The sequence below is a fragment of the Chiloscyllium plagiosum genome, chromosome 18 (genome assembly GCF_004010195.1).
Source record: "Chiloscyllium plagiosum isolate BGI_BamShark_2017 chromosome 18, ASM401019v2, whole genome shotgun sequence".
Classification (NCBI taxonomy): domain Eukaryota; kingdom Metazoa; phylum Chordata; class Chondrichthyes; order Orectolobiformes; family Hemiscylliidae; genus Chiloscyllium; species Chiloscyllium plagiosum.
In genome coordinates this window covers 62,142,700-62,161,334 of record NC_057727.1, presented here as the reverse complement: position 1 = coordinate 62,161,334, position 18,635 = coordinate 62,142,700, and the positions used below count along the sequence as shown (strand labels likewise).

The 18,635-nt window shown below is 41.2% G+C and overlaps 1 protein-coding gene across 2 annotated transcripts in view; it reads right to left on the bottom strand.

Annotated features, from left to right (window-relative positions):
- Positions 1-11,961: 11,961 nt before the first annotated feature.
- ip6k1 (inositol hexakisphosphate kinase 1) overlaps positions 11,962-18,635 on the bottom strand; it is a 77,972-nt gene continuing 71,298 nt past the window's right edge. For both annotated transcript variants that reach the window (XM_043708458.1, XM_043708457.1), the window contains one exon: positions 11,962-17,247. In XM_043708458.1, coding sequence (XP_043564393.1) covers positions 16,747-17,247 — 501 coding nt within the window. In that variant the 3' untranslated portion in view covers positions 11,962-16,746. The remainder of the gene's footprint in view (positions 17,248-18,635) is intronic.

Below are 18,635 nucleotides of genomic sequence, written 5' to 3'. Positions count from 1 at the left end.
AGGCATGACTTTTCATTGAGGATTGAGTGTCTGTGTTGAATGATTTACCCCAGCTCATATTTCTTTTGTTATTTCCTGCGCTCCTATGAAAAAGTGACACAGGGAGTGGGGTTCAATTTCAGATTTTCAACATTTGCAATAAAATTGCAACAAATGGAATCACGGGCACTTACCCAGACATTCAGAATAACTGAGGAGCCCTGTAACATGATTTGTCTACAAACCTGTTTTTAAAAATGAAAACAGTGATGCAGTAAATATATGAAAACTGACATTATTTTTCAGTTTGTTCAGGCCCTACAATGGCCCGATCTTGTAAAATAGAAGCCTCATACTGCATGGACAGTTCTTGACATTTGCAAAGCAGTTTGGCATCTTGGACTTGCCTTACACAAGACCCTTTTGGCTGACATCCATGTTGGCGCTCAACATAGCAGTGACATTGCTTCACTTTCCACTATTACCCCATTTCATGTTTGAATATTAAAGAACAATCAGGTAAGTGACAGTAAAACAGTCCAATTTTATCCACGTTAAAGTCCCTTGGCGCTTTCCTGTTCAGGGTGAAACTATTTTGCAGCCATCGCTGCAGGCTTGTCTGCAATTTCACACATCAACGTGGTCTAACTCTGCTCCTATATGCTAGTGGGGTCATAAATGACAAATGTACATGTGTGGCCAATCTGTAGTTACAAGAATTTTGGAATTTTTCTATTGGATTTCCTATTGTACCAATGGGAGCACTTGACAACTTTGTCACAACTAGAGTTTCAGGTTTTCTTAATTTGACTCATCACAGTTAGTGTGGCATGTTGCCAGTATAAATATTTACATGGAACATTGCCACTGGAAATTAGACTAATTTTTAAAATTGGGTGGCGCCCTGCCCTATAGTCTGAAACTTTCGTCAGGTTTCTCTGTCAAAATTACTGCTCACGACAATACTGCCAAAAGATTTTGAATGAGTGTTTTCCCTGCATTGAATCTTCTATAGTTTGTTCAATTGTCAAGTCTGCTGGACATGTTCTTAGATCTGGACCAGGAGGTATTATTTACAGGAAGGTGAAGGAAGTGCTATGTTGCCATCCCCTGTGACTCTGTATTGGTGAAACAGGACAAATATCAACATGGCTGCTTAAAGTTGCTGAACTACGAAAAAAATTGTAATCTTCCTTTGTTGAGACCGACAAAAATGACTTGCTCTATCCAGTTTGATCTCTTTAACTGCTTGTACAAGTTTGTTGAAGACTTCAACAAGGTGATGGATGAGGTAGAGCTGGATGATACTCACACTTACACAGAAGATGTGTGATATTACAATCTACTTTCAGCTGATGTCACCAATATCTGTTTCCAAAATATTAATTTATGATGTCTTGGCTGGATAGGATTTTTTGAAAAGCGGATAAGGACAGCAGTTTCCTTCCCTCAAGGATATGAGTGAACCAGATGGGTTTTTCTGACATTTGGCAATGGTTTCATAGTCATCGTTAGACTCTTCATTCCAGATCTTTATCGAGTCCAAATTCCTCCATCTGCCATGGCAGAATTCACACCTGCAACCCCAGAACATTAACTGGGTCTCTGGATTAATATTCCATGAGGCCACTGCCTCACCCCACTGGCTTACTGGCCCACAGAGTTCAGCTCTTCATGACATTGGCATATTCCTACTATGCCACACCACTCTGACACTTAGCTTCCTTGGTTCTCCTCCTCACCCCCACTCCTCCCCCATAATTTTGTGAGCACTTGCCTCTGTAAAAACTCCAATCCTGAACCACATTAGCCTGGAGGAGTAAGATCACATAACATTTAAGATTCTGAACATTACTGGAGCAATTGAAAAAAGAATACATTTGATTGGTTCCACGGTAGTTAAAATAGCTTTGAATTGCTCAATACTAGGAATGGTCCTAATCACTGGAGCAGAAAGCTACCTGTGACAGCCTGGGTAGTGAGTGCTGCCCCTGTAGACATGTTGGAGTAACTGCAGCTAACCACACACTGATATTTGGAGACCCAGAATGTAAGGAAGTCTCAGAGTTGATGTGACCCAGCTCTTGGGTACAAAGAATTGCTGGATTTGAACGACCAGTCAGATGGATTGGAACAGGAGAGAGTGGACAAAATCCTTACCTCACTTTAGTTTACTCTGAAGCCTCTTTCATGAAGGCTGCATAATCTGTGATTTGAAGGTACACCAAATAACTTAAGCGCTCTTGATTTGCAACAGTTAAGGAAGAATTCTGAATTAGCATTCAGAGAACAAAAGAATCACTCTTGTCACTACTGCAGACTGACTATTCCAATTAAAAACCTCTGGATACCTTTCCCCGTGAAATAGCCCTTCATTCATAAAGAAGCCCCTTGAAAAATATATTAATGAATTTTCTTTTCTGACTTTACTTGTGACCTGAGTATGTTTTAAGATGTGATACGCTGCAGAGATTAATTGCCTCCTTTGGATACTTGTTTGATGGAGATTGTGCGCCTTGTTTCTCCATGACTGGATAATTGGGCATAGCAGTATATTACACCTTTTGTTAATGATTTCTACATCTTTGCCTGAGTGAATTTTACGAATTAAATTAACTCTGCTAAGTTAAGGAACCTGGCTGGATTGCTTCTTAAACCAAACTATTCACAGAGAAGTCGGTATTTATTGAATTAGCTGGAATATCACCCTTTTAATATTTGACTCTGCTGTTACCAATTGAGGAATGAGACAAAGAGACACCTTGGTTATAACACAAAGGATACACCCTTGCAGAAGACTAGAAAAGGGACAGTATGGTGGCTCAGTGGTTAGCACTGCTGCCTCACAGCACCAGGGTCCAGGTTCGATTCCAGCCTCGGGTGACTGGCTGTGTGGAGTTTGCATATTCTCCCCATCTCTCTGTGGGTTTCCTGCCACAGGCCAGGTGAATTGGCCAAGCTAAATTGCCCATAGTGCTAGGTGCATTAGTCAGAGGAAAATGGGTCTGGGAGGGTTACTCTTCAAAGGGTCAGGCCTGTTTCCACACTGTAGGGAATCTAAAAAAAAATCTGCATGGAAACAGTAAGAGAAAACGTTGCAAGTGATTCTTGAACTACGAGATGATGAATAGGAAAGGAACTAAGTTAGTGTAGTCTCAACCAGGTGGATGATATTGGAGAACCAACAGTATCAAAGGCTGCAGACAGGTCAAGTCGGAGAAGGGGACTTTGGTTACCCAAAAGCAAAAAAATTGTGGATGATGGCAATCTGAAATAGGAGCAAAAAAAAAAAAAGACCCATATTAAATAGATCTAAAGCAGAATCTGTGGGGAGTGAATCAGGCTTCATGTTTCAGGTCATGATACTTCCTCAGAACAGGGAAGAGTTAGAAATGTAACAGTTTTTTTTTAAAATGATGAGGGTGGGAAAAAAATAACTAAAGGCAAGATCAGGGATCAGGATTAAGCAGGAGACGTTAAAGGACAAACCAATTGGTGGTGCAGAACCAAAGGAAATAGTACTCATAAATATACAGACAAAAGATAAAAGTCCATGAGAGAGATAAGTGGCAGAAGAAATAACAGCTACTGTGTGAAAGCAGAAACAAATAAAAAAAGTTATAGAACATAGAAAAGTACAGCACAGAACAGGCCCTTAGGCCCATGATGTGGTGCCGAGACTTAATCCAAATGTAAAATATAGTAACTTAACCTATGCACCCCTCAACTCACTGCTATCCATGTGCATGTCCAGCAGTCACTTAAATATCCCCAATGACACTGCTTCCACCACCACCACTGGCAAAGCATTCCATGCATTCACAACTCTCTGCATAAAGAACCTACCTCTGATGTCTCCTTTATACCTTCCTCCTAATATCTTCAAACAATGACTTCTCCTACCAGTCAATCCTTCCCTGGGAAAAAGTCTCTGGCTATTGACTCGATCTATTCCTCTCATTATTTTGTACACCAAATATTGGGGAGGATTCTGAGAGACAGGATTTCTGATTATTTGGAATAGCATAGTTTGATTAAAGATACTCAGCATGGCTTTGTGAGGGACAAGTCATGCCTCACAAGCCTTATTGAATTCTTTGAGGATGTGACAAAACATATTGATGAAGATAGAGCAGTGGGGATGTGGTGTAACATGGATTTTAGCAAGGCAGTTGATAAGGTTCTCCATGATAGGCTCACTCAGAAAGTAAGGAAGCATGGAATACAGAATTGGCTGGCCCACAGAAGACAAAGGGTGGTGGTAGATGGAAAGTATTCAGCCTGGAGCTTGGTGACCAGTGGTGTTCCGCAGGGATCAGTTCTGGGACCTCTGCTCTTTGTGATTTTCATAAGTGACTTGAATGAGGAAGGGGAAGGGGAGGTTAGTAAGTTTACTGATGACATGAAGGTCAGTGGAGTGGTGGACAGTGTGGAAGGCTGCTTTCAATGGCTCATTGCAATGTACAGGATGCAGAACTGGGCTGATAAGTGGCAGATGGAGTTCAATCTGGAAAAATGTCAACTGATTCAGTTGGGAAGATCAGATTTGAATGCAGATTGTAGGGTTAAAGGGAGGATTCTTGGCAATATGGAGGAAGAGGGATCTTGTCCATGTCCATAGATCCCACAAAGTTGCCACCCAAGTTGATAGGGTCGGCAAGAGGGCATATGGTGTGTTGGCTTTATTAACAGGGGATTGAGTATAAGAGCTGCGAGGTTATACTACAGCTTTATAGAGCCCTGGTTAGACCACACTTTGAATATTGTGTTCAGTTCTGGTCGACCCATTATAGCAAAGATGGAGGATCTGTAGAGAGGGTGCAGAGGAGATTTAGCAGGATGCTGTCTGGATTGAAGGACATGTCTTATGAAGAAAGGTTGAGGTAGTGAGGGCTTTTCTCATTGGAGCAAAGAAGGATGAGAAGTGACTTGATAGAGGTGTACAAGATGGTGAGAGGCAGAGGTAGAGTGGATAGCCAGAGACTTTTTCCTAGGGTGAAAATGTCTATCATGAGGGAGCACAATTTTAAGGTGATTGGAGGAACGTTTAGGGGAGATGTCAGAGGCAGGTTCTTCACAGAGAGTGGTGGGTGCATGGAATGCCCCTGCCAGCAGTGGGAGTAGAGTCAGAGACATGAGGGACATTGGAAGTGATTCTTTGATAGGCACATGTAGGGTGTGCAGATTGCTTTGATTTTTGAGTAGGATAAAAGGTTGGCACAACATCAACGACTGAAGGGTCTAAACTATCCTGTACTCTATGTTCTAAAACAAGAATAATCCAAAGGAAAATAAAATGGAGGAGCCGAGATTACGATCCAAAATTACTAAACTTAAAAGTTGAGACCAAAACCTGTAAAGTGCCTAATTGAAAGATAAGCAGTTGCAACTCATTGGCATAGAAAGGCAAAGCTTGCCTGAAGCTTAGATTAAGGTTTGCAGATGGTTCTAAAGTGTTCCAAAGAGTCCCCGTCTATGTGTGTTCTCCCCAACATAGAGCAGACTGCATTTTGAGCAGTGAATAGTCCGCTTAACTGGAAAGTAGACGTAAATTGTAAGCAGCATTTAAGGCCTTGTTAGGTGACGCGAGAGAGAGAAAGCAAAAGATGTGTTACATCACCGGTGTTTGCATGAGAAGGAGACCAGCTGTTAGGATGCTAGAGAAGTGGACAAGGATATGCGAGGGGGAACAGTCCCTTCAGAATGCTGACGGGGTGGGGAAGCTGAGTTGGGTGGCATCACAGTGGAAGTTGTAGAAATGCCAGAGGAAGATCCATTGTATAGAGAGGCTGGTGAGATTGAATTTAGAGTCAAAGGGAACCTTATCGTGGTTCTTGGGGAAGGGGAATAAATGAGGACAGATGTGCAGGAAATGGAGTGGACATTGTCAAGGAGCCCTGTCAACCACTGGCAGAGGAGCATAAAGGAGCTGGGAGAATCCTCAGAAGCACTATTTGGGAAAGTGGTATCGTCCAAACAGATACAACTGAGAGAGAAACTGGCAGAATGAAATGGAATCCTTATAGACAGTAGCATGTGAGGAAGGGTAGTTCAGGAGTGGACTGATAATGCATGTTTGTTAATAGCCCATTGCCAGGAAGAGAGACAGAGATATGGAGGAATGAAAGGGAAGAGCCTGTAATGGACCATGTGAAGATTAAGGGAAGGGTCGAAATTAGAGAGTTTAAATTTTTCAATTCAGAGTGAGAGCAGAACATGACAATGATACATCAGTGTACAGGAAAAACAGTTGAGACAGGAGACCCAGCGATGGGCTGGAACAAGAAATTTCCATATAATCTACCAATGGACGTTGTTCAGTGAGGGAACAAGTTCAGCCATGTGGAGAAGATAGCTGGAGATACAAACTGGTTGGTTTCCTTTGCTTAAGGGAAGCAAAAGCCTGGAGACTCGCCTGGTGGGGGATGGAAGTGTAGACAGATTGGATCTCTCTGGTGAAAAAGGAATGATTAGCACCAGGAAATTGGAAAAATGTTAAAGTGATGGATGGAATCAGAAAAGTCAAGGAAAATAGGCGAGGAGCAACTGGACACAGGGAAAAAAAGAAAGTAGTCAAGATTGGAAGAAATCAGTTCATGATGCAGGGACAAGTTGAATCAGTATGAATACCAGGTCAGACTTGTTTGTAGATCTTGGGAAAGACGTTAAAATGGGCTGTTTGGGGATGGTGGAACTGAGGTGGGAGTCCACAGAGGGATGATCTCTGAAGATTAGGTCAGTCCTGGAAAGAATGGCTTGATGTTTGACTGGTAAGACCAAGGTTAAGAAGAATTGAGTTGCAAAGCTGGTATTAAGCCTCGATGAGGGAGCAGTCAGTTTGCAGACAACAATGTCTTGTCAGCAGGTTTGATAACAATATTACGATTAGACTACAGAGACTGGAGTTCAGAGGGAGACAAATTAGTGTGAGAGGAGCTCAAAAGTTGAGATAACACATGATTCCAGCAGTTCTCAGGTTACTACAGTCACAAATGACATCACATGTGATGGTGATAACGATTAGCATTATTTTGGTACTGCAAGAGTTGCGGAAGCTTGATTGGAAGGATTCAAACATGGAGTTGAAGTAAAGATGGGTCAGATTTGGGAAGTGTTGGAATGTTTGGGGATTTGAGGGAAGGAAGAAAAGTTGGGCGATTTTTCTGTTGCACATAGAAGGACTAAGCGTTGTTTTCTCGCTGGATGGGGTGATGACAGCAGATTTGAAGTAGAGAGGGATGATACCCCAAAAAAGAGCATGTTTACAAATCTGCTAATGTCGAGAGACCGGGAGGGGAAGAAGTATCATCAAGATGAACAAGGGAACGGGAGGGGAGGAAAAAAAAAATCAGAGTAGGCAGATGGGACCTTTAGAGGAAATTATTGTCAGCAACTGGAAGGAAATAAAGTGGCAGCAAAAACTAATGTAATAGCCTCCATCTTAGTGAGAGAAGTCCACAAACTTCTTACATTTGTTTTGGAGATAAATGTTGACAAGATAGGAGAAGGCTTTAAGAAGAGTCTGCAGTTGAGGCAAGTTGGAAAGGAAGTAGTGGTCAATCTTTGCATCTCAGGATGATACTGGAATAGGAGGCAGTTCTAGCTACTGGACCTGAAGCTGTCCTGTCAGGTCTGATGACGAGTGACTCAACCTGTTGTCCAGCATATCAATTAAAGACTGCAACTCTCTCTCTCTCTCTAATTTGAGAGAGCAGAAATTAACAAAAATGTTTGCATTTATGTAAGTACCTTTCATGACCAAAGGATGCGTTTGAAGCCTAATAAGACTTCAGTTTAAAATTTCACATACATAGCTGAATTTCTCAAATTCAACTTAGACATTCCACGAGATGTTTGGCTTAGTAACTGACCAGAGAAGAAAATGGATAACATATTCTCACCTGTTACTGGCAACCTCTCAAAATGTATGCAAAGTGCATACTTCTAAGAATAAGCGGAGATTAAGATATTGTCTTGAGAATGGATTTCAATACAGTAAGGATGCAAGAGGGACCAAAAACAGAGTGATGTGCAAAATATACATGGAATAAACAATATAGAAACAAGGAGCAAGGGTAGGCCATTCAGTATGATCATGACTGACCCTCTCTCTCTTTTGGTGGTGAATTCCAAAGGTTCACTACCCTTTCACTGAAGAAGTATTTCCTCACCCCAATCCTAAATGGTCTATCCATCCCCTGGGCCTGTCCACTGGTACTAGACTCCCCAATCATGGAAAACACCCTCCCTGCATCTAGCCGGTCCAGCCCTGGTAGATTTTTATACATTTCAAATCAGATTCCCTCGCATCCTTCTAAAGACGAGCAAATGCAGGCCAAGTTAAGCAGTTAAATCGTTGTGCCCAGAGTGTGGCAGTAGTTGGGGGCCTGGAGTGGGGACTTTGGCAGTCGGTGGTGAGAGGGCTCATTGCAGTTCAGAGTGTTATAGCAGCTGGGGGCCTGGATCAGGACTTCAATTGTCAGAAACTGAGCCCAATACAGGAAGAACGAGCACAATGCAGCAGTGAGAGAGGTTCCCCAGCACCTGTGGTGGTGAGATCAGTCAGCCTGAGGTCTACCAGAGAGCGGGGCAAAATGGAGGTGATTGAGCTCTTGTAGAGCGAGTGGAGCTCTGCATGGCTAAGAAAAGACCGTTTTTAGGAGAAAGTGAGGACTGCAGATGCTGGAGATCAGATTCGATGAGTAGGGTGCTGGAAAAGCACAGCAGGTCAGGCAGCATCCGAGGGGCAGGAGAATCGACATTTTGGGCATAAGTCCTCCATCAGGAATGTTGCCTGACCTGCTGTGCTTTTCCAGCACCACACTCATCAACTCTGACCTCCAACATCTGCAGTTCTCACTTTCTGGAGGCTGGAATCAAACTCAGGTCCCTGGTGCTGAGAGGCAGCAATACGAACCGCTGAGGTACCATGCAGCTTGGAGGAAAGAGTTGTATCTATGATGATGCTGAGAATGGTGACATTGTACACTTTTCACTGCACTCATGTACTTTTGTACTTGAGTACACCTGATAATAAATTCTAATTCATAAGATAGTCATGCCATCCAGTATCAGCCTAGGGAATCTTTGCTGTACTCCGAATATGGCAAATATATACTTTCTTAGATAGGGAGACTAAAACTGCACACTGTTCTCACCAGGACCCTATATAATTGCAATAAGTCATTCTTACTTCTGAACTCTCATTATTTTTCAATGAAGGCCAATATAGCATTTGTTTGTCCATACAGAGGTCTAAATCACTTTGAAGCCTCCTTGCATCTTCCCCACAACACATAACAGTCTTGTGTTATCAGCAGACTTGAAAATATGGGATTCACTTATCCAGGTAATTTATGTAGATCATGAAGAGTTGGGCCCAAGCACTGATCTTTGCAGTGGGAGAAAGCGAGAACTGCAGATGCTGGAGATCAGAGATGTGTGTGGTGCTGGAAAAGCACAGCCGGTCAGGCAGCATCCAAGGAGCAGGAGAATCAAAGTTTCAGGTCCTTCCTGATGAAGGGCTTGTGTCCAAAATGTTGATTTCTCCTGGTCCTCGGATGCTGCCTGACCTGCTGTGCTTTTCCAGCGCCACATTCTCGACTCTGATCTTTGCAGTATCCCACTTGCCACTACCTGACTCTTAGAACAAGTTAGTTCCACTGTTTTTCTAGTCTGTCAACTAATGCTTTGTCCATGCCAATATAATTACCCTTTATCACATGTTTCACCTTTGCGCACTAACCTTTGTATGAGCAATTGAATCAAAAGCCTTCTGAAATTCCAAATACACCATATCCACTGGTTTCCCTCATCTATTCTATTAGTTACATGCTCAAAATTGCCAATTGATCTATTAAGTATGTTTTCCCATTCATAAACCCATGTGTTCTGTTATCACACGTTTTATAATTGGCTCCAGCATTTCCCTTGTACTAAATGTTAGGATAACTGATCTGTAATTCTGTTTTTTTTCTCTCCCTCATTACTTTTTACATAATAGGGTTATATTTACTACACCAGTCTATAGGAACTGTTTCAGAGTTTGTAGCATTTTGAAAGATGACCACCAATACATTCAAAATTTCCAGAGCCATTTCCCTTAGTACTCTGGGACATAAATTATCAGGCCCCTGGTGATTTGTTAGCTTTTAATCCCATTAACTTCCCCGAGCACTATTTTCTTACTTATACTGATTTCCATCAGTTTTTCTGTCTCACCAGAATCTTAGTTCTCTAACGTTACTTGGAGATTGCTCATGCGTTCTTTTGCAAAGACAGAAGCAAAGAATATATTCATTTCTTCCGGAATTCTATCATAATTTCACATCTTGACTGTAAGAAACCTACATTTGTCCTTACTAAACTTTTTCTCTTCACATATTTATAGAAGCTTTTACAGTCAGTTTTTATGTTCCCTGCAATGTTACTTATTTCAGGCATGCTGCTTTTTCTTTCATTTTTAATTATTCCTCTTTGGATCTACTCCCTAATTTATTTTGTAAGCCAAGGTTGAGTCACCTTTCCTCTTTACCTCAGATAGGAATGAATAATTGTTCATTGTCATGCACATGTTCTTTAAAGATAAACCATTGCCTATCCACCTCCACCTTTTTAGTAAGGTCCCCCAATACGTCTTTGCCAATTCATGCCTCATTGTTCCCTTCATTTAGATTCAAGGCTTCATCTTAAATTAATAATTTACCATATTATGGTTATTCTTCTCTAAGGGACAGGCACAATACGATTGTAAACCTCTCCTTTCTCATTGCAGTCATTGTTTAGAATAGCCTATTATCTGGTTGGTTCCTCAATGCATAGGCCTAAAAAACCACTCTAGCAAATCCTCACAGTATCATTGTTAATTTGGATATCCAATCTATCTGTAAATTAGTCATCTATAATGGCCTATAGTAGTCTAGAGGACCAATGACAAACAGCAGATTGCCTTTAATGGGAATAATTGATTATTAGGTCACTGTTAGATGCATCTGACCATGATTGCAACAGGATCCAAATTGCTCGCCGTGTTCCTACTATCTGTCTTATTATCATTGCTTTGCAGTTCCAGGAATTTTTGTTCAAATACAAGCAATGTTATTGTTTATTTGACAAGGGATAAAGCCACTCACAATTCCAAAGAAAAAAGTTTTATAGGATATTGCATGTGCTATAAATAATCTTTTACAGCACAGGTTTGTAATTTTGTTTTATATAAATAAGAAATTGTCTAATATTCTGTCCCTTTCATTTGTACCTTTTGAACCTGGCTTTCTCTTACCTTAGTATGTTTAATATTTGTCTCCTTGGCTGCTTTGTTCCCTGTTCTGGAATTTCTTCTCAGCATATTGCATCCTAATGCTGCATACATGCCCCCATTAGTCATTGTTGTCATTCAGCAGCTGTAGTGAAGATGAGGCACTGGGCAGAATATAGCTAGCCTTATCTTCCTGATGTTGGTGTGGGAGCTTTAAAAACAATTCTAACACAGATGTAGGTGCCCTGGCGACAGTAACATTTATTGTCCATTTCTAATTCCCATTAAGAGTATGATGGTGAACTGCCTTCTTGAACTGAAAACAGTAAACGGAACTTATACGGAAATTTCAATGTAAAACAATGTGGTAGTATCGGATTTGAATAGACATTATCCCAATAAAAGATAGAGTCTGGTGAGCATCTTGATCTGCATCCCCTCTCAAGACTCTCTCTCTAAATCACACATCAGCCTGATGTGGAACTATCACCATTCCTTCATGGTAAAGGGGTCAAAATCCTGGAACTCCCTTCCTAACAGCACTAAGTGTCTCTACACAGATGGACTGTAGCAGTTCAGGAAGTTCACAAGTATATTCTCAATATCATTTAGGAATGGGCATTAAATGCTGCCCTTGATGTTTTCCAGATCATGTATCTCTGTACCACAACAAGGGATCACCAGTCTACAAGGTTTAACAGGTAATGAAAGATCAAGCAGAATTGTACGTTTCCTAAGTGTATTTATTTTATACATAACTGTGACAACTGGGAAGTAACACTGTAAACACAGATCACAAGGATACAGTATGCTCATGCCCATAGATTCCTGAAAAGAGGGTCTACCATTGAAGATACAGTCACACAATAGAAATACAGTGAAAAAAACATTGAAACTACTTTGAATAAATTAGTAATATAACAAAACAATTCCCCCCATCTGTTTCAAGCTGAGGGGCTTTCTATCTGGTTTTAATATGCAGAAATTTAATGTTTCCCTACGTTTCTGCAAGACTGTTGTAGTAAACTATTAGGAGCCCAATGTGGCTTTAACAACATTGTGAACAAGAAAAACATGTTCAACCTCATCCTTCAATTCTCCCCATTCCCCTCCCTCCCCCTTTCCATTGCTGAGCACCACATCAAAGCTGCAGTATCCCTTCTCATCAGGTAGCCTCAGCTCATGGTACATCAATTGTGCACAGCACTCGTTGAAAAGGAACTTTATGCCTTACCCTGCCCTGCATCTTCATAGTGCAATAGTTGGGCTACCAGTCCCCAAAGTTGGTATAAACAGAATAAGGGACACCACGAGGGGCAGTACTAACAGAATGCTGTCAAGAAATCAGATATCCATCAGTAGTTCCCAAAAGGCAGATCTCATATTCTGCAGGAAAATATGTTTGCTAGCGCAGTGTGAGGAAACACCAGACCCACAATTACAAACAGGCACATTTTAAATCCTACTGGCTGCAAAATGCCAGTGAGCAGCTGAAGTAAAATTCTGTTAGTGCCATTCTGTAGATCAGCCCTTTTTGCAAAACAGCAAAGTTTGAAAAACCTAAAAGCAGATAAACATACCTAGATCGGGTTGTTCCTGTATGGTGGGCAATCACTTTATGTGCTCTGACAAATCTGTACATTGGTACTTCTCAGACCAGGCTGCTCCAGATTGAGTTTACCCAATGTACTTCCGGTTTTAGGGTAAATTATTGCTCGCAACCATAACTATTTGCAACAACTTGGGACTGAGCAGATACTCCTTATCAAAGTCACAGTTAATACTGCATGCGTTCCAAGAGCATAATGTGGTCCAAGATCCTAAGCAAACCTGGTATCATTTCTTTAATTCTCTATTTCTTTTCATCGGCCTTGAATTTTAAAACTGCTGTGCTGTCTGCAGAAAATAACGAGAAAGGAAGTTGGAACCTGACATTTTAAAACGTTCAGAGCTGGACAGTCTCTCATTTCCTGGTCCCGTCAACCTCTGGTTCTCTGTAATTGAGCATGGTTAGATGGAAATGTCACTCAAATCTGGTTCCTTAGTAATGTGCTACCATAGAAACAAAGGACCTAAAAAGATAGATGCAGCTCAGAAACTGAATTGACGCTTAACTCATTTGTAATTATTTTTGAAAAAAATCTTTAAACAACTAAGATACAACAGTTTAAATATTAAAAAGTACATTGCTAAACAACGGTAGCCCGTATTAACAAATTCTGGGCTGAATTACTTCAGAGTACATTTAATTCACTGTCAGTGTCTTGGAGGGCCATTAGGATCCAGGGCTGCTCAAAATATACTTGCCAATGAGTCACAGAATTGGTGCAATGTTTCTCAGAAAATATCCAGCAATAACTCTGTTAAGAAGCAAGATTGAAAGCTGCAGAGATGTTTAAACAGTACTATTTGAGTGCTGCTTATTTCTCCCATGATGTAAGAGAAGGAGATTGAGTGTAGTGGAGTGACTGGTTTATTTGTGAATGGGAAACTTGAGCCATTCAAAATCCACTGCACTGGTAAAATAAAATATTGTATTTATTAACAGTCCTTACTTGCTGAACTAATGAGCAACATGCATCTGCCACTAAAGTACCACTCAAATACCTGAATTATTTGACTGCTTTGAACAGCCATGTTGGTCCACACCTACATATGCCCACAAAAATAAAAGATTAAAAAACAATTCTGAGATTTAAAAATATTACTGACTCCCACCTCCCCACCCCACGATAACTTTCTTCCCCACAAGAGCCTCCACTGTCTTCAATGCTATTTAAACTTGTGACAAACCATTTCCAGATCTTTAACCCTTGATACTGTCACCTGAATGCACATGCGTGATGACCTTCACTGCTACTTGGTCCTAGCTGCAGATCTATAGCTCCCAGCATGCTCCATTAAACAGTTGGCTCCAGCTCAAAGCGATGGCCAAGTTTATAGTGACCTTCCTCTCTTCTCTCCTCCCCTCGCCCCCCCCCCCAAAAAGTGCTAGGACTGCCCTGTTTTCTGGAATGTAATGAATTACATGTATGGAAGGCAACGAATGGTGCTTCCACTTTTCCAGCTTACATTGAGAAGTACTCCTTTCACTTTCCCTTTGTCTTTCATTTCCCATTGACTAACTGAGGCACTGGAATAATGACAGTTCAGTACCTCATCTATGGGCTATTCCACAAGGAATGCAAATGTTTAATTTTTATGGGGAGAAAGGTTTATATGAAGAGATGGACACAGTGACAGACATGCATCAGAGTGCTCAGGTCCATGTCACTGAGCCCTGGAAACATTCTACATCCATTGAATCATATCTAGCCCCTTCTTAATAGCTAGAAAATACAAATTAATTTGGATTCAGGATTACCTCGTGTGCAAGAAAGCTTCACGTAGAGTGCATTGACGACCGGGAAATATTCAGATGAACAGAATTACGTTTAATATATTGTGCCTTACTAATTTGCTCTAACAGTGTGTGTTATTTTGGGTTGGATAACACATTTTCAGAAGTATTTAAATGATGTGCCAGGAACTTAGAGTAGGACATGATAGGTTTTAGCTCAAGTATCATTTTCTGCTGCCTACTACCATGAACAAGCTTTGCTGTTCTGCTCCATGGCTGTTGCTTCACACTTGCTGAGAGAATCATCCAGTAATGAAGCCACCAAGGAGGACTATGGTTCAATCACTTGGTTAAACAGGGTCAAGCAAATCAGTAAGATTTCCTTATGAGTTGTTTACGACTGCTCTTTTAGCTGGGAACTTACACTGAAGTCACTCCAGCAGATGCTGCAGGCTCTTGCAACTTTTTGGTATATTCTGTTTATCATCTGCGCTCTATGTACGATTCATCCCTCCCCTTCTTTCACAGCTTCGGATATTAAGATGATACCAGTCACAGTTTAAATATCTGACAAATCTGGCAGTGTCAGAACAATGTTAAGAGCTTACTATAAAACCATTCAACTTGAAAAGGTAGGGCTATGGAAATTACCTCAATCCACTTTACCCACAGACAGCTTGGCATACAAAAGTTTGATCTTCACAATAAAATGCTTACACGTGTTTCCTAGAGTTTGAGCTGACAGGCCACGCAGTTTCATTCAACTGTAGTCTCTAAACTTGGTCACACAGGGCAATGCTCCAGGTCAGTGTCTGTCTCTAGGGGGAAACCAATCCAGGTTACAGCCTTTCTTATTCAAAAGGGGATACTGCAGTTTTATGGGATAGATAGAATCCTGTAAACCAGGGCTCTCAGAACTTCATGATCCAGACTGGAATATACTCTTCAAAAGACAAAAATAAAGATTTTGGAACAACGTAGCAAAATAGCAATCTTAAAAATTACACAGTAGAATTAGTTTGAAACTTGTAACTACTGCAAATACTTGTAAGCAAAGATGTATAAAGTCAACATATTTTAAAAGGATGGCAACGTAACAGCTTCATGTTAGGAATAGCTTGCAGGTCAGTTTTATAAACAAACCTGCCACCTGCATTGTGCCAATGTGCTTTCCTATAAATTATTAAATGCCTCCACTGTATCAGCAGGATGTATTTCTGTAACTACATGAACAATAGGTGAAAACCAATTCCTTCTGGGGATGGGCAGCAGGAAATAGTTCTCACTCTTCTGGTTACATTCACTGGAAGTCTGCAACAGTCTTGCGCTTATTTATCTTCATTATCCAGTGTTGTAAAGGAGAGATTGTGATAACTGAAAGAGCCTTACTTTGTGATACTCGTATCCAAGACCCTTACAAAAGCTCTAACCTCATGGTGCACAGTCCTTTGCAGTAATCCAGCAGTGGTCCATGATCTGACTCTTGGGACATTACTCTGATACATCTTCTGAAGAACGTGCAACAGCCTTCCAAAGAGCTGGCGAGCCACAGGCTCTGTGCATTAAATCGCTGGCACAGTGAGATTAACCCTGGCAAGATACTGAAGGGAATAATATTCAAGGGAGAAAGTGAAGTTCAAAACAAACCCGCACACCTGTCAGCTAAAGAACCTGAGTGTTAACCTATGGAGTCCTTCACTCACATTCAGGTGGTCGTAAATGAGGAAAATTGTCCCAACATTTACAAATATACAGCAATCCATGCAGTCTCAGTCTTTGGGAGCAGTAGGAGATTACCTGGCCTGCTTGCTGCTTTGGTACCGAGTGGGTGCCCCCACATGGCACCTGCCACTGTACAATAGGCCTCAGTAAGTGAATGGCATTGCTCCCTTTTTTTTTAAAACAAGATGCATTAGTATCAGTACAGGCAGTGCTGTTCCATGTGACTATGTAATAATTTTATACATTGTGATATAACAAACAGTTCGAACAACAAACTCATTTTTTTCTGTCTAGCAATTTGCCAGAAGTTGACAGTATTTTTGTCTGTGGCATCATCGCTGCGATGAGTATCTGAATAAGCAATCATAAGGTATGTGCTTGAGGGGGAAAGGTCAGTACCTTTCCCTCCCGAATAATAGGTAAAGAATTAGGAACAGTTCGGAATATGCTATTGGTTCTGGAGTTGAATCTCTTCCAGAATACTAATGAGATTCTCCAGTCCAAAGAGATAACCTGTGTCAGGCCCATCATGCACAGTTTGGTCATCCCGAAACCCCTTGAATGTGCTGTGGGCAAAGTCTATCATCCGCACATCAATTTCCGGCTGATCCTGAATGCTGCTTGAGAAGGAAGATGAGGATGAACTGGTGCTTGCCTGCAGGTTGTCTTGGTTCATTGCCCCTGTGGATTTGTTTCGATGGTCTGTCTTTCGCTCCTTTCCATCATAGATGATCAACAAAGAGCTGGAATAGAAGCGGTAAGAAGCTTGCTTCTCCAGAACCTCCTTGAGGGTGCGAAGTTTCAGCAGAATAGCATCAAACAAGTCCACACGTAGGTACCTGCCGTTGTGCAGAAACTGATACAGAGCTTTGCTAAACCCTTCGATGGAAAGACTGCGACCATAATACTTGTTCCTGCACACATAATGCCCTGAGTCTAACTGGTACACCTGAAAACACACAAGCATAACTGGTAAACATGGCTTCTTGGACAAATCAGTTACAACCAAGTTCACTGCTGGTCATCTAATGTATAATACTATGAATTTATTTTCAACCTTTATATCCAGATAGACAAGGCAATGACTTCATGGTATTTTCATTGGACTGTTAATCCAGAGACCCAGATAATGTTCTGGGAACCTGGATTCAAATCCCGCCACAGCGGATGGTGGAATTTGAATTCAATAAATATCTGGAATGAAGAGTCTAATGATGACCATTAATCCATTGTTGATTGTCTGAAAAACCCATCTGGCTCACCAATGTCCTTTAGGGAAGGAAACTGCCATTTCTACCTGATCTGGCCTACATGTGACTCCAGACCCACAGCAATGTGGTTGACTCTTAATTGCCTTCTGGGATGGGCAATAAATACTAGTCTAGCCAGTGACACTGTCATCCCATGATTAATGTCCTGCCTTTGTCGTACGCTCTCAATATCGCTTGATTTATTCTCTATCCCACCTACGGCATTTCATACTTCTTCTTCTTTTTATTTCTTATTTGCATTCAAATAGATTCTATGTCTTCTGATCCAAGGTAATATCTTACTTCTTATTCCATCCCATACTAAATGCTACCCACCACCCTTTCCTTCTGGTCTGTTCTTTCAAAACGTCAGATACCCCTGAATACTTCGTGCCCAGGTTTTATCCCCATAATGGCTATAAGATCATGCACATTAACCTTTTTTGTGCCATTAGTTCTTTACTTTGTTGCAAATATTACATACTTTCAAGTAAAAAGCTATTAATCCTGCCTTCTTATTGTTTCTCCCTATCTTTGACCCTTTTTACTTCTGCTTTTTTATGTACATGCTGTCTCTTCCAGTCCCACTCTTGGTTTGTAAGCTTAATATCCCCTTTCCCAGCCCGTTCCTCACCCCAGTCCAACATCCAAAATTCTCTAAAGCCCTCTGTATAGTCTGGTTACTTGACTCACCAGGACCATGATCCCAGCACAGTTCAAGTGAATCCCACAAGAATAGCTCCCTCCTGGGTTCTCTCTCTCCCCAGTGTCCCCATATTACACTGTACATCTTGCAAGAACCTTGTGACTATTGGACAACTGCATGGGCCAAGGCTCCTTGATAGTAACTGCCTGAGTTCTAATAGCTGCCTCACTTGCAATCACACTTGCCACCTCCTGAGCACAAATCAAGTTTCTAATCACATAATCTGAGGGGTGTGACTATCCTCTGGAGCAAAAGGTGTCCAGGTAAACGCCCAGGGAAGCTGTTGTTTTTAAAATGGTACAGGTCAAGGAATAGACATCGTTTGAGATATCAGGAGAATTTAGCTTCTAGATTTTAAGAAAAAACATCAAAAAATATTTA